This window comes from Podarcis liolepis (assembly GCF_965112155.1).
Source record: "Podarcis liolepis genome assembly, chromosome: 14".
NCBI classification, from domain to species: Eukaryota; Metazoa; Chordata; class Lepidosauria; order Squamata; family Lacertidae; genus Podarcis; species Podarcis liolepis.
In genome coordinates, this window is record NC_139569.1 from 51,174,352 (window position 1) to 51,195,067 (window position 20,716).

The 20,716-nt window shown below is 47.5% G+C and overlaps 1 protein-coding gene across 2 annotated transcripts in view; it reads left to right on the top strand.

The window, feature by feature from the left end:
- LOC310693541 (transient receptor potential cation channel subfamily M member 1-like) overlaps positions 1 to 20,716 on the top strand; it is a gene marked incomplete at its 3' end in the record, with an annotated part of 36,900 nt that overhangs the window by 14,257 nt on the left and 1,927 nt on the right. The window contains exons 6-13 of one of the 2 annotated variants that reach the window (XM_083475841.1): positions 810 to 981; positions 5,135 to 5,309; positions 10,390 to 10,513; positions 12,251 to 12,323; positions 13,532 to 13,632; positions 14,215 to 14,388; positions 15,885 to 16,019; positions 16,729 to 16,779. In XM_083475841.1, coding sequence (XP_083331967.1) covers positions 810 to 981; positions 5,135 to 5,309; positions 10,390 to 10,513; positions 12,251 to 12,323; positions 13,532 to 13,632; positions 14,215 to 14,388; positions 15,885 to 16,019; positions 16,729 to 16,779 — 1,005 coding nt within the window. Of the gene's footprint in view, positions 1 to 809; positions 982 to 5,134; positions 5,314 to 10,389; positions 10,514 to 12,250; positions 12,324 to 13,531; positions 13,633 to 14,214; positions 14,389 to 15,884; positions 16,020 to 16,728; positions 16,780 to 20,716 lie in introns of those variants that run through there. The other variant, XM_083475842.1, reaches the window with a different exon arrangement.

Sequence of the window (20,716 nt, forward strand, 5' to 3'; positions counted from 1 at the left end):
CTGCTCAGGTTGCAAACGGGGCTCCAGAATGGATCTCGTTGGCAACAGAGGTACCACTGTGTTCATCTGGGCCACTGAGATTGCCATTTACTACTCCAAAGACAGGAGCCTTTTATACTAAGCTGCCTTTCACTTTCTGAACGTGGCTTTACTGGAAATAGTGTCCAGAGGGGAGTTCCACATTTAAACAGTTTTATACCAACTTAGATTAATATCAGTGTTGGCTGAGCAGTGAGATCCTTAGCTTCAACTTTACCTCACACACCCACAAATTCACAAGAAGGCCTTAAGCAAGCCAGAACCTTTCTGCCCTCCCTTTGCAATAAGAAGATAATAATGCTGGCCTACTTGGCAAGTGAGGAAGGGCTGCTGACATAATGTACATGAAATGCTTCAAACCCTCTTTAAAGTGCCATGAAAATGCCAAGCAATTCAGAGCCCATGTGGAAGAGTGTTTAGTGTGTTAGATATGGGGAGGCAGCCTAATCTACTTCAAAAGAAGAAAGAAAATAGAAGAATGGGGGTGTTGTGTGATGGCCGAGAACTTTACAGGGCAAAAAACAAGTAAATGAATAACTGCCATGGTTTGCCTCCCCAAAGGATTCTGGGAATTCTAGTTTGGCAAGGTTTTTGAGAGATCTCTAGCTTCCTGATTGCAGTTCCCAAAGATTCCTGAAGGAGATGAAATTACTGTTTAAGCTAGTTGAAGTCCAATATTCCCAGAATCCAGATGCAAGTGCAAATATGACCCAGTTTTTATTTGTTTCTGTTTTCTTTTTAAATTAAAAATGCCCTTTTCTTTTTGACAGGTGACAAGAGTTTACCAAACCATGTCAAACCCACTAAGCAAACTCTCTGTGCTCAACAGTTCCCATACACACTTCATCCTGGCCGACAATGGCACCTTTGGCAAATACGGGGCAGAAGTGAAACTGAGGCGCCAGCTGGAGAAGCACATCTCACTCCAAAAGATCAACACACGTAAGTTGACCAGAGATATATAGCTCATTCACAAAGCAGTCACTGCTGAGTGCAGAATAACCTCATGGGTATAACCCCCTATAAAAAATCCGTAGAAGATCAATAGACCTCACCAGGGCCAAGCCAGCAATGAGGTAGCAGGATCCACAGGGCCATCTGCCCCCCAAGAAATGCGTCACTCTTGGATCCTTATCCCCCCCCCCTTGTGCTTAACGCAGAGCTTCACTCCCCCTTCTTCCCTGGAGGGGGGCATTTTGTGGTTCACCTGAGATGTCAAAATGTCTTGGGCCAGCACTGGACCTTACTGGGAGAAGTCCAACAGGGGCATCTTTCCTCTGGGAGGCCATTCCTCAGTTTCTGTGGGGGCACAACAGAAGAGGCCCCCTGCTCTTTCTGTCAGAGTGCAGGTGCTGGCGACTCCCGCTTTGCATCCCCTGCCCATACACTTGCCCACCGCTACCCAAGAGTGATGAAAGTGGCTGGCAGAGTGGGCTGTACTCGTGAATGCAGGTGTACCACCCTGAGCAAATGCAGCAAGAAATAATGGGAAATGCCAGTTTCCTGCCATGGATGCCTAGATGACGCCCACGGCTGGTAAACACACATTTGTTGCACCCACATGTTATATGTATTGACTTGTAAGTGCACATTTATTTGTTTATTGGCCTCAGCTGCCAGCACTTTCTGTCTTCTGTAGATGTGCAGGCGCACTGGTGGTCTGAGGCAATATATCCTGTATAAATAGAATGGGTCCTCTTTCTTTCTCTGTTCTTTGTACACTGAATTACACCACTGCCTGTGAAATCAGTGCCCTGAATCTGAAAACATACCAAAACTAACAGGCCTTCTACTGCCAGACCCATATTAAAAACTGTGCATGGATGCTAATTGCTGCCCTTGTTGGCAATTCTGGCAAAAAGGTGGAGGCATCTGCTGGGCACATAGGTTGACTTGCCAGCTCAGGCTCAGAACCTGCTCTGGTGCCAAGGCTCAGTCCCGAAATATGGTTAGGGAGGTGTTTCTCTCCCTCTCCTGTAATACTAGAAGTGTGGCTTATCCCATGAAAATGAGAGGTGGTCATTTTGGGACATAAATATGCAGTTTGTTGCCACAAGATGTGAGGAGAGCTTAGTTATCTTTAAAAATGGATAAGAGAAATTCATGGAAGAGGAGATGAGGCCTGTCTGTGGCTTCTCACCACGATGACTCTATGGAGCCTCCTTGTTCAGAAGCAGCAGGCTGCTGAATATCAGTGCTGTGGAACAACAATACTTCCTGCTTGATCCTCAGAAGCAGGGCGTTGGACTTCGTGGAAAGCATGGCCTCCATGGGGCCGTCCCTGAATAAGTTTGGCCCAACTCATAGTCGTGAACATGCCTTAGACCTGGTGTTTACCTCTATGGATGTGGGTGATCTGACACTAAGTAAAAGCAAAACAAAAGAAGTGCCATGGTCAGATCACTTCCTGGTGCAACTGGACTTCTCTGCGTCCCTTCCCCTCTGCAGGGAGGTGGGACCGATTCGGATGGTCTGCCCCCACCACTTGATGGATCCAAATGGTTTCCAGAGAGTGGTAGGGGATGTGTTATCCTATGTTGATGGCCTTTCAGCTGATTCCCTGGTGTTCCACTGGAATGCAGAGTTAACCAGGGCTATCGACTGTCTGGCTCCAAAGTGTCCTCTCTGATTGCCCCATGGGGACAGCTGAGGGCGATGAAACAATTGCTGAAATGGCTGGAGCACCGGTGGCGGAAAACTCATTCTGAATCCGACAGGGCACAGGTTAGAGCTCAACATTGAGCCTACCAAGTGGCGATAGCAATGGCGAAGAGGACCTCCTTCAATTCAAAGTGTTGGTGCTGACCTTTAAGCCCCTAAACAGCCTCGGCCCAGTATACCTGAAGGAGCGTCTCCACCCCCATCGTTCAGCCCGGACACTGAGGTCCAGCTCTGAGGGCCTTCTGGCGGTTGCCTCGCTGCAAAGAAGTGAGGTTACAGGAAACCAGGCAGAGGGCCTTCTTGGTAGTGGCACCTGCCCTGTGGAACGCCCTCCCATCAGATGCCAAAGAAATAAACAACTATCTGACTTTTAGAAGACATCTGAAGGCAGCCCTGTTTAGGGAAGCTTTTAATACTGGATGAATTATTGTATTTCAATATTAGAGGTGTCATTAGAGGTGGCATTAGTGGTGTCTGAATACATTTCAGTCGTCTTTTGATTTACAAAGAGCAGCTGCTGAAAGTAGCCAAGCTGTGGGCTCCTCTGGATGACCATTTTTTTGAGCATTCAAAGCTTGTACAGAGGTTAGGCCATGTCTAATCTTGACGGAGCATTCGTTCTGACGTATTTCAATCTCTCCTGCAAAACAGTGGCACTTGGAGGGTCAACTCTTTTTATGCAGTTCATTTTCCTGATTAAAATCATTGGCAATTAAAGAAACAAAACAAAACCTATGTGTGAATGGACTGCCTATTTGTTGGAGCTCAGCAGTGTAAGCGGGATATTGGTGACCTGCCTCATGAACCACTTCTGTGCGCATAGGGTCCATTAATAATAATAATAAATTTTATTTATATCCCTCCCTCCCCAGCCGAAGCCGGTCTCAGGGCGGCTAACAACAATAAAATGGGGGGTACCCCTGGGGGGTACCCAGGGGGTCGGAGTTCCTTATCCGGAGGCTACAAAGTCTGACCTTTTGAGCCCCACAATCTTGATTCTGCTTAGTTAGGGCCAGCCCTATCATTAGACAGAATGTGGTGTCCACCTCAGGCAGCAGAGCCCTTCTCTTGGAAGGCAGAGCTGTGTATGGCACATGGCCTGTCTCTGGTCCGCTATACTAACCTGCCACCTCAAAGTGCAATACAGGATGCAAGATTCAGTTGCCACTCCAGCTGACTTCTATATGTGGAATGGAGAGGGGGGCGGAGAGAGAGAGAGAGAGAGAGAGAGAGAGAGAGAGAGCGCACACCATCTTGCCTTTCACCTCAGGCAGCAAAATGCTTGGCCCATGGTAGAGGCATGGGGAGCCTGTGACACTCTAGGGTCACATTCATACCATACATTTAAAGGGTCACAATACCACTATAAATAGCCCCCCAAAGAATTATGGAAGTCATTCTTTGTTATGGGTGCTGGGAGTTGTTAGGAGACCCCTATTCCCCTCACAGAGCTACAATTTCCAGAGTTCACTGGGAAGAGGGATTGGTTGTTAAATTGCTCTTGGAATTATAGCTCTCAGCACCCTTAACAAGCTACAGTTCCCAGGATTCTTTGAGGGAAGCCACAGCAGTTTAAAGTGGTAGTGAGGTGCTGTAGAGGTGTGGTGCGAATGTGGCCTGGGTTTTGTTGGACTCTGATCAGCCAGTATGGTCAGGAGTCAGGAATGATGGCAACTGGAATCCCACAGCATCTGGAGGGCCACTGGGTTTCTCACCCCTCCCTAGAGAGACGTCTAAATTGCTGGTTTGGAAGTAGGGATATGATGCTCAAAGTGTTCTCTCCCCCATTTGTCTAACGTGCATGAAAAAGAGAATGTGGGTTTTCTTCTGCTTTTTTTGTTGTTCAGCTTTTACTACATCTTGAGACTAATCTCCTTATAACTCTGCCTGACCCCAGCATTTTGAATTTAAGCACCTACTTCCTGAGGACATATCATGCCAAGTGCAAGATCATTATTTTTCTATTTTTAGTCCTCCAACTTCCTGACATGTGACCAAGTCTGCCTGGATCCTGTGACCTATGGGCTTCCCTTTGTCATCCTATGCCTGGAGATCACAGTGAGGCAGGGACAGCAAAGGGGTGCTCAGCTGTCGTCTCTAACGCCGACCGACCATTATTTGCATCCTAACAATAAACAGCTGGTAGTGCTCCTTAGGAGAGCCTTTAGATGTCTGTCACTTTGCAGGCAGCATGTCTACACAACAAACACATGCCATTTCAATGCCACTGTAACTGCTGTGCCCTCTGTTGAGTTTTACGAGCAGGTTCTGCTGTTCATCAAAAGTACTGTGCAGTTTCACAGATTATTCAGCAGCTTCTCCTTGTCTTATGCCCTGGTATTTGTACAGCATCCTGCTTCATTGAGAATCTGAAGTTTCCACTCTTTCAAAACATTCACTTGGTGTTTAATGGCCTGCTTGGTTTGTCCTCCAGGGCTGGGGCAGGGGGTCCCTGTGGTTGGACTGATAGTCGAAGGTGGTCCCAATGTGATATCCATCGTCTTGGAATGCCTGCGTGAAGAGCCGCCACTTCCTGTTGTGATCTGCGATGGCAGCGGACGAGCGTCAGACATCTTATCATTTGCACACAAGTACTCAGAAGAAGGAGGGTAAGAATAACTGACATGTTAGAATTGGTGTGATGTAGTGGTTAGGAGACTGAATCCCTATTCATACATAGTGCCAAAGCATGCTGTGACCAGCTACACAAAGAATGTTGTGCCTGTGCACACTCTCCTTCCTCTTGCTTACCTTATTTCCATGTTCTTGAGAAACCACAATTTGCCATTGTCCCGGTGCACACTTATCACTGAACTTAGCACTATGTGAACAAGCTTGATCAAGCCATGAGCTTGTGTGCCCCTGCTCCCCCAGCACAGGCCAGAGGAGATGGGAAGCATCCTGGTTTAACCTAACCACAGTTTGCTGCTACATACAAACTTGGACAAATTATGTTTAGTTTCAGCTTTAAACTTTATTGAAACAAGCCATGGCTAAACCATGATTTCTGATCTTGACTTGTTTTGATGAACCATAGTCTAAAAGAAACCACCATTTCAGCTTTGGAGATAACAACATATCACAGTGAGCTTAAATAATAATAATAATAATAATTTATTATTTGTACCCCGCCCATCTGGCTGGGGTTCCCCAGCCACTCTGGGCGGCTTCCACAGAAACCAAAAAACACTAAAACATCATACATTAAAAGCTTCCCTGAATAGGGCCGCCTTAAGATGTTTTCTGAATGTCAGGTAGTTGTCCATCACCTTGACATCCGATGGGAGGGCATTCCACAGGGCGGGCGCCACCACCGAAAAGGCCCTCTGCCTGGTTCCCTGTAGCTTCGCTTCTCGCAATGAGGGAACCGCCAGAAGGCCCTCGGCGCTGGACCTCAGTGTCCGGGCAGAACGATGGGGGTGGAGACGCTCCTTCAGGTATACTGGGCCGAAGCCGTTTAGGGCTTTAAAGGTCAACACCAACACTTTGAATTGTGCTCGGAAACGTACTGGGAGCCAATGTAGGTCTTTCAAGACCGGTGTTATGTGGTCTCGGCGGCCGCCCCCAGTCACCAGTCTAGCTGCCGCATTCTGGATTAGCTGTAGTTTCCGAGTCACCTTCAAAGGTAGCCCCACGTAGAGCGCATTGCAGTAGTCCAAGCGGGAGATAACTAGAGCATGCACCACTCTGGCCAGACAGTCAGCGGGCAGGTAGGGTCTCAGCCTGCGTACCAGGTGGAGTTGGTAAACAGCTGCCCTGGATACAGAATTGACCTGTGCCTCCATGGACAGCTGTGAGTCCAAAATGACTCCCAGGCTACGCACCTGGTCCTTCAGGGGCACAGTTACCCCATTCAGGACCAGGGAGTCCTCCACACCAGCCCGCCCCCTGTCCCCCAAAAACAGTACTTCTGTCTTGTCAGGATTCAACTTCAATCCATTAGCCGCCATCCATCCTCCAACCGCCTCCAGGCACTCACACAGGACCTTCACCGCCTTCACTGGTTCTGATTTGAAAGAAAGGTAGAGCTGGGTATCATCTGCATATTGATGGACACCCAGTCCAAACCCCCTGATGATCTCTCCCAGCGGCTTCATATAGATATTAAAAAGCATGGGGGAGAGGACGGAACCCTGAGGCACCCCACAAGTGAGGGCCCAGGGGTCTGAACACTCATCCCCCACCACCACTTTCTGAACACGGCCCAGGAGAAAGGAGCGAAACCACTGTATAACAGTGCCCCCAGCTCCCAACCCCTCTAGACGGTCCAGAAGGATGTTATGGTCGATTGTATCAAAGGCCGCTGAGAGATCCAGCAGAACTAGGAAACAACTCTCACCTTTGTCCCTAGCTCGCCGGAGATCATCAACCAGTGCGACCAAGGCAGTTTCAGTCCCATGATGAGGCCTGAACCCTGATTGGAAGGGATCCAAATGGTCCGCATCCTCCAGGCGTGCCTGGAGTTGTTCAGCAACCACACGCTCAATCACCTTGCCCAAGAATGGAAGATTTGAGACTGGGCGATAGTTGGCCATACTGGCCGGGTCTAAAGATGGTTTTTTAAGAAGCGGTTTAATGACCGCCTCTTTCAGCGGATCTGGGAATGTTCCCTCACAGAGGGAAGTATTCACCACCCCGCAGAGCCCATCGCCCAGCCCTTCCCGGCTAGCTTTTATAAGCCAGGATGGGCAAGGATCAAGGAGACAGGTGGTTGGTTTCACTCGTCCAAGCAGCCTGTCCACATCCTCGGGGGTAACGGATTGAAATTGATTCCATGCAACTTGACCAGACAGGGCTCTAGCACTCTCCCGCCCCAGCCCTGCTCCCACGGTGGTGTCTAGCTCCTTCCGAATATGAGTGATTTTATCTGCAAAAAACTTTGCAAAATCGTTGCAGGAGATCTTGGGGTCTTTACAAGGCCCCGATGGTAAAGGTGGTTCCGTTAAATTGCGGACCACCTGAAAGAGTCTCCTGCTACTATTTTCTGCAGATGCAATAGAGGCGGTGAAGAAAGTCTTCTTCGCCGTCGCTATCGCCACTTGGTCTGGACTGGTCTTCCTTGTGTCTGGACTGGATGAGGAGAGGGGAGCTGAGAGTACTGAAGTTAGAGGCTTGTTCCTCATATGGAGCTAAACGGTGGGTTTAGTGTAACATCCAAACCAGACTTATGTTCACACAAATCAAATAATGCATGTGAAGACTAGGAGAGGAGGGAGTGCACAATGGAAGTCTTATTTGCATGGTGCAAAACCTGAGCTGTTGACCAAGGTTCCAATATTGTCTCCTCTATGGACTTGCTGGAGGACTTTCTGTCAGGGGTGAGAAACTTCAGGCTTAGGGGCTGAATGTGGCTCTCCAAGCCTCTCTACCCAGCCCTTGTGACCTTCCCCAAGCTAAGACCCCTCCCCAGACCACACCCCTCACTAGCCCTGCTTCACACCCTTCACAAGTGTTTTTGCCTGGCTGGAATGCATCCTTCAGTTGCAATAATTCCTTGTGTGGATGGAGTAATGAAACCTCTGGCTTTTGCATGGCTGGGGTGTTGCCTACTCTACATCTGTTGCTCTGCCCACTTTTGCTGCTGGACATGCCTAGCACAGCTAACGTGGTGTTGGACTAAGAACTGGGAGACCTGGGTTCAAATCCTCACTCAGCCATGAAGCTCACTGGGTGGCCTTGGGCCAATTGCTGCCTCTCAGTCCAGCCTACCTCACAGGGCTGTTGTGGAGATTAAATAAGGAGGGAGAGAACAATGTACAGCTCCTTGGAGAAAAAAGGTAGGCTATACATGCAATAAATAAATAAATGTGGCATCCAGGAAGTTGCCTGCAAGGGAATGCAGCCCTCAGGCTCCAAAGAGTTCCCTCCCCCCGCTTTTTAGGCACTGCTCGGTTTCAGTCCTTTGTCCTCAAAGGAACAATCATTACAGCCTGTAGGCCAGATCCAATGTTAGTTTTGCTCACTGAAATGAATGAGCACAACTATATTTTAATGGGCCTACTCAGAGTAGGACTACCTTAGATACAACCCTTAATTCACAGGGTGGTTGCAAGGATAACCAAAATAATGTATGCAGGGAGCTTTGAAAACCCTCAGGTATTATATAAATGCTAAGTATTGCATTATTTAGATGTATTAATAAAAAGGGGAACTTCTTCAGTATGCTCCAGAGCAGATGTTCCATTTTTAAATATATTACTCACCAGCTTAATTTTCACAATTTCACCCCCGCCACTTTTTTTTAGAGAAAACCAAAGGCCTCTTCTCCCTGAGTTAACCTCAGAAGCTTCTTGCTGATCTGGCATCTCTGTGCTGGATCTCTCAGGCCCTGTCAGGCAAAGCCAGGATCTGACAAAGGTTCTCAGGCTAAACAGCTTCCCTGATAACAGGGGCCTTTGGGGAGCTCTCTCACCTCATTCTGATTAGAGAGCAGAGTTTCCCGAAACTCAGCAGACCCACGAGTCTGAGTGAATTGCCTGCTGGCCAAATTGAAATAAGAGGGAATTGGCCAAGGTTAGAGGGCTCTCATCACAGTGTGCTCAGGGAGGAGTGAGATAGCTTTTGAAGTCTTTTTCAGCCACATCTGATGTACTAGGACCTGTTTTTATGAACTAGCAAAATACCTGGCAGTGTGGTATAGTCGGACATAGATCTGGAAGACGAGGGCTCACAACTCCCACTTGGCCATGAAGCTCCCTGGGTGACCTTGGACCAGTCACTGCCTCTCAGCCTAACCTACCTTGCAGGGCTGTTGTGGGGAAGAACCATGTATGCCGCCTTGAGCTGCTTGGAGGAAAAGGTGGCGTATAAATGCAGTCAGTCAATCAATAGGAAATTAAGAGAGTAATTCTTAAATACATTGTTGTTGTTGTTGTTTAGTCGTTTAGTCGTGTCCGCCTCTTCGTGACCCCCTGGACCAGAGCACGCCAGGCCCTCCTGTCTTCCACTGCCTGCCACAGTTTGGTCAAACTCATGCTGGTAGCTTCGAGAACATTGTCCAACCATCTCGTCCTCTGTCGTCCCCTTTTCCTTGTGCCCTCCATCTTTCCCAACATCAGGGTCTTTTCCAGGGAGTCTTCTCTTCTCATGAGGTGGCCAAAGTACTGGAGCCTCAGCTTCAGGATCTGTCCTTCCAGTGAGTACTCAGGGCTGATTTCCTTAAGAATGGATCGGTTTGATCTTCTTGCAGTCCATGGGACTCTCAAGAGTCTCCTCCAGCATCATAATTCAAAAGCATCAATTCTTCGGCGATCAGCCTTCTTTATGGTCCAGCTCTCACTTCCATACATCACTACTGGGAAAACCATAGCTTTTACTATACGGACCTTTGTTGGCAAGGTGATGTCTCTGCTTTTTAAGATACTGTCTAGGTTTGTATTCTTAAATACATACTTGGGTTAAAAGTGGGTTCTGGGTCTTTAAAAAGTTGAAGACTACTGTTCTAATTTGAGGGAATTTGTCATGCACATGACGTGGCTTTACACCGTATACTCAGACAAATAAAGATTAAACAGTTAGAATTGGTTAAACTGGTTAAAATTATATAATGAAGACTTACTCTGAGGAGAGCAACACAAGTTTGTACTCCAAGGGTTGTTTTCTGAAAACCAAACAAACAAATCCATTTGCCTTCATTTCTGAAGTCCAAGCATGAAAATATTTGTTTTCTGTTTTGTCTCTTGACTTTAGCATCATAAGTGAGTCTCTGAGGGACCAGCTGCTTGTCACCATTCAGAAAACCTTTAACTACAGCAGGAACCAAGCTCACCAGCTGTTTGTTATTCTCATGGAGTGCATGAAAAAGAAAGAACTTGTAAGCATCTTACACTTCACTTGCAAAACCAATTGAGTATCAGGGCCAAACATGGCATGGGGGACACTTCTCAAATGAGAGGCGCTGGGCACATTCTTTTTCAAGCAAAAGCAGCCAGAACCAGATCAAGGCCACTGCTGCACAGCGGGAGGAGAGCGCAAACCCTTTCCTCCCTGAGCCACCTTCCTGCTGAAAAATCACACACCACGCGGTGGAGGAGGAGGAGGAGGAACACTCGTGATGGAAGCCACAGCCGGGGCAAAAGGTTGACAGGCACCTCCCAAAGCCTGACCCACCTTCCTCACTCACAACCTCCAACCCTCACTTCTCGTTTGGACCCAAGAGTGAGATCTGAGGAGTTCCAGGGATAGGCAATGTGGTGCCCACCGTATGTTGTTGGGCTACAGCTCCCAAAATCCCCGATCATTGGTTTTGATGGCTAGGGCTAATGGGAGCAGGAGTTCAACGTAGTTATCTTTAAAATTGATTTGTTGCTCAATAATGATTTGGGACATCAGAGAGCCACTTCTGATCAGTGTGGGCAATATTGCCCTAGATCAGCCTTCCCCAACCTGGTGCCTTTTAAATGTTTGAACTATGACTAGAACTATGGACTAGAAAGACAAATGGGAATATGTTACTTAGCCTGATCCCATTTGCATCCATGTTGGAGTGACACTGGTAGGGAAAAACCCCTCTTCCACATTAACTGGATTTAAGTCAATACCATTCTTTGGCTAATCAGCATTTTAGGACTTTGCCACCCCTTTAGATATTTAGCCAGTCACGTGGCACCACCATCTGGGCTAGTAGGGAAGCCCTTCTGATTACATAATCTGTCCATCAAGCTTCTTAAAGGCCTCCATCAACAAATGACTTTTTTCGCATCTCCCTCCTCACAAAATAAAGTAAGCAAATTACAGAATGTACATTTTCCAGCAATAGCAATTAGAGGACATTTCCTCTTTTATTTATTTGTTTTTGACAAGAAGTTAGGAGACAAATTTGATCAGATTAAATATAAATCCCAGTGTTCCAGTCTGAGGATAAATTGTCTCCCTCTCCATCTCTCCTGTGCCAATTGAATGATACTCTTTATGGCTTTGCAGACCTCTCCATGGACCAGAGCAGCATATTATTTAAAACCCAAGGCTACAATCCGCAGCTGAGTGGCACAGCAGTCTATAAGGCAGCCTTATTCTACCTGACTATGCTGATTGGGGCTGATGGGAGTTGTAGTCCAGAACATTTGGAGGGCACAAGGTTGGCGAAGGAGAAAGGCTCAAGACAGACATGATGGCAATGTCCCGCTTGAACCAATCCTGCTGATACTCAACTTCACCCCACCATTTTAGTTCCTGCCAATGCTTCTGCCGTACAACACAGCTGTGTTGTGCAAGAGGCATGCTCAGAATCCTTGGAAGCCCTTCCCTGTGTCCTGTCTCCATCTGAGGCCTGGCAGATGGGCACGCATGATGACATGGCTTTCTTGGTGGCCAGACCTCATCTACAGAACACCATGTCCTGGGAAGCCTGCCTAGGGCAATGCTTGCCTGACTTCCTGAGCATGACCAAAATTTGACTCTTTGGGACTGCTTTGGGAGATATTGTGTTCAGTTGTTGGGAGCATCACTGATACATGCAAGCAGTAGAGCTACACAGAAGAGCAGAGCTGCACCAGAGGGATATGGAGGTGTTGTGCTTACACTTTCCCTTCACTTTTTGCTGAACTTTTAGATCACCGTGTTCCGCATGGGCTCTGAGGGGCAGCAGGATATTGAGATGTCCATCTTAACAGCTCTACTTAAAGGTGAGCTATCCAAGCAAGAATGTGGAAAACTGATGAAATATATCACCTCTATTTGCATATCCAGCTAGCAAACCAACTGACTCATGAATCTCTAGGTTAATTATGTACCAAATGTTAAATGTTTATTTGGGCTCACTTAGAATATAGAGAAGCGCAGCATATAGAGGTTACATCTGCTACTGAATTTTCCCTTACATTCTTTTCCCTGAATTTTTCCTTCTACCCTGGGATCATATGTGCTAGAAGATATTGTTTTTCTTTTAATGCAACACAATAAATTACATTGATGGCCACTTGTGCTATATGTTTAAAAACTGATGGGAGGAGAAGTATGCTAATGAAGTTTTTTGATAATCTAATATGACTCAGGACATGGAAGAAAAGAGGAGCCCTTCTTTGGTTTTAAAATTTGAACATGTTTGACTCTTGGCCTGTTCCACCTTCTGCAAATGGTTTACGCTGAATACAGAGTCGGCACAACCAGTCACGTTGACTTTCTTCATCATCTATGGTCTGCTCCAGGCAGCAGCACTTGAACCAGCCATCCCATACACAAAGGCCACTAGGTGACCTGTAGTAGCAGTGATCTGATTTGCTGTGACCAAACAAGAGAACAGTGATATATGTGACAGCCTGTGTCTTCCTCAGTCACCCTGCCTTTCAACTGTAAGACAGCCACAATAGATCACAGTGCTGCACGGTGAGAAGTATTTCAGCAGCTTATGCAAAAGTTCATAGTGCTAAAACGTTTTCAGTTTCAACTCAGTTCTTTGGATCCAAGCTATTGTTTTTGACAGCAGCTGCTACAGTCACCCGGAGGCCTCTAAACACTTCAGAAGCTCCTGGATGAGTAAGACATTAATGTTGCAAGCATGTGTGCCTCCCTGCATTCATACCTTCTATGTCAGATGTGCATAGCAAGCATGCCAGTGGAGACAGAGGAGATACACAGTTCCCCACCAATTCTGTATTTGCAGTTCACTCAGTTTGCCAAAGATAGGAAAAAGACATATCTCATTCTTGCCTCCCAGCTGAAGCTGTTTTTTCTTGTAGCTTTTGAAACTAACAATTTGATATATTTCTTGAGGGAGAAAATACTTCCATCGTAGTGAGTAGGACTGGAGTTCTGATTTGCTTGCTTGCTTATTTAATTGGCAGAAAGCTGAGATTCTATACACTGAGGGGTAAATACTTGCTTGTTTGCTTAGGTACGAATGCCTCTGCCCCAGATCAGCTGAGCTTAGCACTGGCCTGGAACCGTGTGGATATTGCGCGCAGTCAAATCTTCGTCTTTGGGCATCATTGGCCGGTAAATCTTTGCATGGAGAGGTTATTTGGTTTTTACATAAAATAAAATGTCACCACACTCCCACTTCTAGGTTGGACAGCTATATGATGCTCTGCATCAGGGATGACTGGGCGATTAGCAGTAGATCAGCATGGATTTCAGTAGCAAGTAAAGCTGTATCAGGGTGGGGAGAATCCTTGCAATTGCAGGTTTTGCATGCTAATTGCTTCTTCCTCAGTCTCAGTGCTCCTCAACTGTAAAGTGTAAACTGTAAAGTGTAAACTCAGTGCTCCTCAACTGTAACTGTAAAGTATCAGGAACACAGGAAGCTGTCTTCTACTGAGCCAGGCCATTGGTCCATCTAGCTTAGTGTTGTCCCCCAGAGTTTTGGGCAGAGGACATTCCTAGCCCGACCTGGAGATGCCAGGATTGAACCTGGGGCTTTTTGCAGCCCCTTCCATCAGTCTTTCACCTGGTCTACTGGCCAGTGTTTTGTTAGAATCCCTGATGCAGACTGAAATGTTGATTGGTATATGCATAGGCTCAGCAACATATGGGGCTCAGCAACCCCTGAACCTCCATTTTGTGTCCTGTGAACTGCAGCCATTGGGAAGCCTTGCAGTTACGGATGGGACAGCCCCAGAAAAGGAGAAGAAATCTCCGGCACCTCAAGCAAAAGCAGCAAGAGGGAAAGGAAAAGGCAAAAAGAAAGGCGGGAAACAAAAAGAAGAACCGGAGGAAGAAACAGATCCAAGGAAACTTGAGCTACTGAACTGGGTGAGCTTAAAAATGGCATTGCCCTTCCACTGCTCTGAACGCCAATTGTCTTCCCCGGTTCATTTACATTTTAAATCACAAACTGATGTAGCAATGTGGAGAGCTGAACTTAAGACTACAAAAATGAGAAACCAAAATGTACACGTTCCCCATCCTTGTTGGTAACTGCCTAGAGTAATACATAAGTCTTGTGTAGGTGAGAAGTTAATAAAGAGATGAGGTCTGGCTCATGCTTGTGGGAGACCTTGTGTGCTTCAAGCATGCAGGGGATGGGCAGGGACTGCTGCCAGGCAGGGGCGGGGGAAGGGGGTGCGGTGGGGGCAAGCCGCCCCAGGTGTCACCGCTGAGGGGGCACTCACTGCAGGGCCTGTAGCATGCCTGCAGGCTCTACGCTGCCCCAAACGGTCCGCCCACCCAGTGGCGTCGCAATGGGGGACGGGGGTGGTGTGCTCCCAGTGCCAAATCTCCAGGGGTGACAAGGCAGCGCCCCACTGCGACGGTGCGAGCAGCCATCATGCCGCCGCTGCCACCGCAAATGGAGGATCCTCTACATGACGTGCACCCGGAGGTGGGGCATCGCTATGTAGCATGCATGTGCAGCGTCGCTATGCACGACTCATGCGCCGTACATAGCAAAGCCGCACAAGCACGCTACGTAGCAGTTTGCCGGTGGTGCGGTGCTGGGATCCTCTGCTTGCAGCTGAAGCTGCTTGTAGTGGATCCTCCGTTCGCAGCTGCCACCGCGAGCAGAGGATCCCAGCACTGTGCCACCGGCAAACCACGCACGTAGTGACACCCCACCCCCAAGTGCACGTCATGTTTGCCGGTCCGGGTGCCCAAGCAGCTTCCTCCGCCAATGCGCCCGCTGCCTCCCCCTCAACTGTAAGGCAGCTGAGTAGGAGGAGGCAGGCAGACTCCTTGGAGGCCCCGCGGAGCATCCTGCCCTGGCTGGCCCCACCCCCGCAGGTGGCTGGCTCCACCCCTGGGCGCAGGGCATGCACGCCACCCCAGGTGCCCGGTCAGCTTGCTCCGCTGCTGCTGCTGCCAGGCAGCACTTATCTGAGGACACTGTTAGTGAGAATCATCATCTTCACATGGGGACTGTCCCTGTATGACTTGTACAGTCATTCACAGCAGCCCCCATGTGCTCCTGGCGCATGCACTAGGAAGTGGGGGAACCACATGCAAATCTGTGCTCAATGTGAAATAAATGTAATGTGGAATGAAACAGACCACAGGCAGTGTTATTTTTCTGGGGAAAGAGGTGCCAGAACTCACCACAAACCCTTGTTATCTTAGAATGGCAATGGCAGCCACCTGAGAGGTGCCTGAACTGAGTTCTGGTGAGTTCCAGCTGAAAAAAGTTCTGACCACAAATGATGGTGACACCTCCCAAACTCCAGCCTTTGACAAAGCAGGTCTTCCAACATGGTATCTTCACACTGTTTCTATATATTTGGAATTTCAATTCATAGTGCATTCCATCCTCTCTGTAGGTAAATTCCCTAGAGCAAGCAATGCTCGATGCTCTTGTGCTGGATCGGGTGGACTTTGTGAAGCTACTGATTGAAAACGGCGTCAGCATGCAGCGCTTCCTCACCATCCCACGACTGGAAGAGCTTTACAACACTGTGAGTGAACTTTCTAGGAGCCCTTCCAAAACATAAAGGGGGCGGGTGTGCTCTTAATGCTATGGCATTTTGAGATGATATGCGCACAGAGGTGGGAGTGCACAACTCCCATTGGTTGTGCTGCTCTGATCCTAAGAGGCACCAGTTGTCTTGGCAGATCTGTATTGATTCTGTATGCCTCTGACTGTCATAGACTAAACTGTTCTGACCCTAGTGAGGTTGACAGATCTTGAAGAGGAGGTGCTAGGCTAGCAGGTGTAGAAGGATCAGGGCCTTGGAAACAAAGGGCTGTATCCAGTGTCATGCTAAGTTAAAGTCACTTAGCAGTATGCTTGTTCCACTAGCAAAAGGCTTTGCTCCCTTGGAATGTTGTGCAAGAGAAAGCACAAGCAGCTTGCTGGTAGCTTTGTTGCTGGGATGCAGCCCCACTTTTGGAGGAAAGAAGTAAAAAGCAGGAGGAGGAGTTTGAGAGAGGGAAAGTATGAAAGGGAATGGGCAGCAATGAGAGGTGGGCGTGGTCAGGAGCTGGTACAGTTCCCATATTGGTGCAAATGGGCCTTCACCAACCTGGGACCCACCAGATGTTTTGAACTACAACTCCCATCTGCCCCACCAGCACAGGCTGGTGTGAATAAGAGAATGCTTTTTATTAAACCATTCCCATATTAAATATCCTCCTGACAGTGCCTGGCCATGTTGTCTTTTTCAGAGACTGGGTCCACCAAACACCCTTCATCTGCTTGTCAGAGATGTAAAAAAGGTATGGCAAAAATGTTTTCAGACTGGGAATGGAAGCAGAGATGAGCAAAATGGTTTTTCACACTTATCTCAATTGTACAAGTCAACAGGAAAATCATGTGTTATTTGATGGTGTGTCACATGTGGTCTCCAAAAGGTTTCTTCAAAAACTGCATGTTTTCTGTAATGATGAAGTGAGCTTCTTGCATATGTAGCTATTTGGAAGTGTCATTGCAAAAATATGGAATGATTAGAAAGGAGGATCTAAGGGAAACAAGGGTAAAATTTGGGAAGGGGGTAAAATGGGGGGGGGTGAAATCATTCTGCATTTTCCCAAGAGTAGGGAGCTCCTATTTGTCTGACACATGAAGTAGACGTATGTGTCAAACCCATTGGGCCCACAAAATACTACTTAGGGAGAGAAGAATCTGTCAAAGACAGTTTCTCTGTGTTTCTCACATTTCCATTCTGTGTTCACTTCTCCACAATTCCACAGCAGTTTTGATGGTGGGGGATCCCAATCCTCATGAAAATTCATCAGCATTTAAGCGTGGATTTCTCTTAATAAATTTTTGTATGCAGTTTTAACTAATACACACATTTTGAAAGCAATTTTCCTTAATAAAATGCATCTTTTATATGTTATTATCACCAATACAGTGGTGCCTCACAAGACGAAATTAATTCGTTCCGCAAGTTTTTTCTTCTTGCGAGTTTTTCGTCTTGCGAAGCACGGTTTCCCATAGGAATGCATTGAAAATCAATCAATGCGTTCCTATGGAAACCGCCTTCAGACCAGGTCCGGGGACAGTCTGTCCCCCGACCTCTTCTGAAGGCTGGGGGGGGCGGACAAGGGCTTTTCTTCCCACCACCAGCCTTCAGAAGGCTGTTCTGAAGGCTGGCGGTGGGAAGAAAAACCCTTCTCCCCACCTCCCGCCCCGCAAGCTCCGGGGACAGGAGGGCTTTGCTGCCGACCACTAGCATTTTAAAAGCCCCCGCTGTCCCGGGGCGATTTTAAAATGCTGCCGGGCGGCAGCGAAGCCTCCGCTGTCCCGGGGCGATTTTAAAATGCTGGGGGTCGGCAGCGAAGGCTTCGCTGCCCTGGGGGCTTTTAAAATGCTGGGGGTCAGCAGCGAAGGCTTCGCTGCTGCCCGCCAGCATTTTAAGATCGCCCGGGACAGCGGAGAAGTCTCCGCTGTCCCGGGAAGGCAGGCGGGGGGGAGCAAAGACTTTTGCCCCCCGCCGGCCTTCAGAAGAGGTCCAGGACCTCTTCTGAAGGCCGGCGGTGGGCGAAAGTCTTTGCTCCCGACCGCCAGCATTTTAAAAGAGGTCCCCGGAGATTTCCCTATGGGCTTTCTTCTTGCGAAAGCAAGCCCATAGGGAAATTCGTCTTGCGGAACGACTCAAAAACGGAAAACTCTTTCGTCTTGCGAGTTTTTCGTTTTGCGAGGCGTTCGTCTTGCGAGGCACCACTGTATGTGCATTTCTGTGCACACTTTCCCTCATATGTATACATTTTTGTGCACATTACTTGGTTGGAGAACTGCATCACAAAATTTGGGGAAGTGCAAGTTACAAAGGATAGCTGGGATTCAGTCCATGCAATGGTTCTTACAGTGTGGTGAATTAGGTTATAATGTTTTATTTATTCTTTAGGACTACTTTCGTTATGTTGTAGTTATGAATTTTTTCATGCTGTAAGCCGCCCTGAGCATGCTTTGAACTCTGGAAAGGCAGCATTCAAATAAAATGATATATGTAAAACCATAAAAGAGTCATATAAGGGTTAAGTAACAAAGTCCAAGGCTTGAAAGAAAATAGTTGTGAATAAAAGTTGTCTTCTACTTATATGGCTTTTAAAAGTGATAAGACACATTCATGAAGAATGGAAGTCTTAAAAAGCTTTCTGTTAGCGATGATAGCTAATGTGTGGGAAAGCCTGCGTTCAATGGCAGGAGACTTCTGAAGGGAAGAGCAAGGGGAGAGGATGGCCTCCCGGCTGGTGAGCCCCAGAGGCAGTGGGCTGGTTGCTACTGAAAACAGAAAGTGAGACTACCCTGGCCTCTGGTCTGATCCAGCAGAAGGGCTCATGTGTTCTTTGGAGAGAAGGGAGACTAGCAAATAAGAAAGGACACTTTGCATTCATGGGGGTCTGGGTCACAGCTGGTCACATTCGTGGTGTACTGGGTGCATGTTGTGAACTCATATCTCATGTTCCATGGCTACCATTTTTCAATGTCATTAACACATTGTTGTATGTTTCTCCATCTCTCTCTCTCTCTCTCCCCTCCATTGCATTCCCATGGCTCATTCTCATTCAGCGGCAAACTGGGGGATTTGGCTGGGTTAACATGGAGGTGAATGGCTTAGAGTGCTTCATTTTCATCTTAGTTAGCTATTGTCCCATGTTTTTGTAGACTAGACCTCATTGCACATACTCTGGCACATAAAAGACAACCAGCTTAAATAAGGAGGCATTGTGTTCAGATCAGAGATCCAGGATGCATGCCAGATTTTTAAATGTAACCATCCAGTCTTCAGCAATATGACAGAGGAGGTTATACAACCTACTTGTTTACCAAATCAGGGCTGCAGATTAATCAAAAGCTTGTTTGGCATCGAGATGCTGCAAATTGTTATGGACATGAGTTTGCTTAATAGCACCAGGTGGTCAGATTTCTCTGTACCAAAGGGCTGTCCTGATACCCTTTGTGTGTCTCTGAAGAGCAGAAGTTGGGGAGAAGAGGACAGAGGAGGCATCTCCTGCCCAAACTAAGATGGGGAGCACTGTCTTCTCCCAAATTGTGGGAAGGGAATCCTTTTTCTCACTCTCCCTAACCATTAAAAAGCAGTGGGTCCCAGTTTGAGAATCCTGAGCCACAACATCCTGATGGGCTATTCACTCAGCAGCCCATGAACAAGTGACTTCCCTGTTCTTCGAAGAGATACGTTGCTGCAGTGGAGTGAATGGATGGGGATCAAAGGTGCTGGGAGGGAGGCTCTCTGTGTTGCCTGCAGCAGCTGTCAGAACCAAGAACACCCAGAGATGTGTTCAGGCATCTGCAGGCTTGTGAAGCTCATTCACAAGCAGCTGCATAGGCCAACACTGAAGCTAGTGACAGGAGAGGCCGGCTGCAATGTTTTGATAGGCACTCAACCTGGTTTTCCTGCTTGCTGTCCCAACTGTGTCCTGTAACAGCAGCTGACTACAGCACACACTCCTGCTCACACCATCACTGTGCTACTGGAAAGATCAAGGTCATGGATCCCAGTCGTGCTTTTACACAGCTCTGCTCATTTCAGTGAGGGTTTTTCCAGGACAGCTTCCCATGAATGTGTTGATCCTTCCTTCCCCCCATCTGAGAGGCTGGTACAAATGTAATATCAGCCAAGGGGAGGGCGGGGGGGCTTCCCTCTGCTGCATTATTGAAAGAACTTTGAACTGCCCTTAAGAAAATTGAATTCTTGAATGGATCAAAGCTCCAAATAGACAAAAGCTGATCAGATTAGGTGGAAGATATAAAACCTAGTCAAAATACAGCCATTTCTAATGCTTTCAAAGATGCCATTTCATAGAAATAAAAAACAATAGTTTGCTACAGGGGGAGCCATCCGGGAGATTCCCTCTCTGGTGAATCAGTCCTAGGGCGAGAATGAAATTCTTGGTTAGCGAGAATTGACAGCAAAGGATTTTGCAAAGCAAAACATTTGTGATATTCCCTCCATTTTTAATTATTCTTTAAAATTGATAAGAAATGGGAGTTAGTCTGAGAGGCTCCTAGTCATACCCTGGTGTAGTTCTGTTTCAGTTTAACAGAGTGAATACAGACAACAATTTATTGTGTCAATTTACCATGGTGCATATATCCATGCAGGATACTGCTTGTCTGCCCATCCCCAGAATAAGCGAATGAGCGCTCACATCTTCCTTTGTGGGCACCCTTTGCAGGGCCATGCAC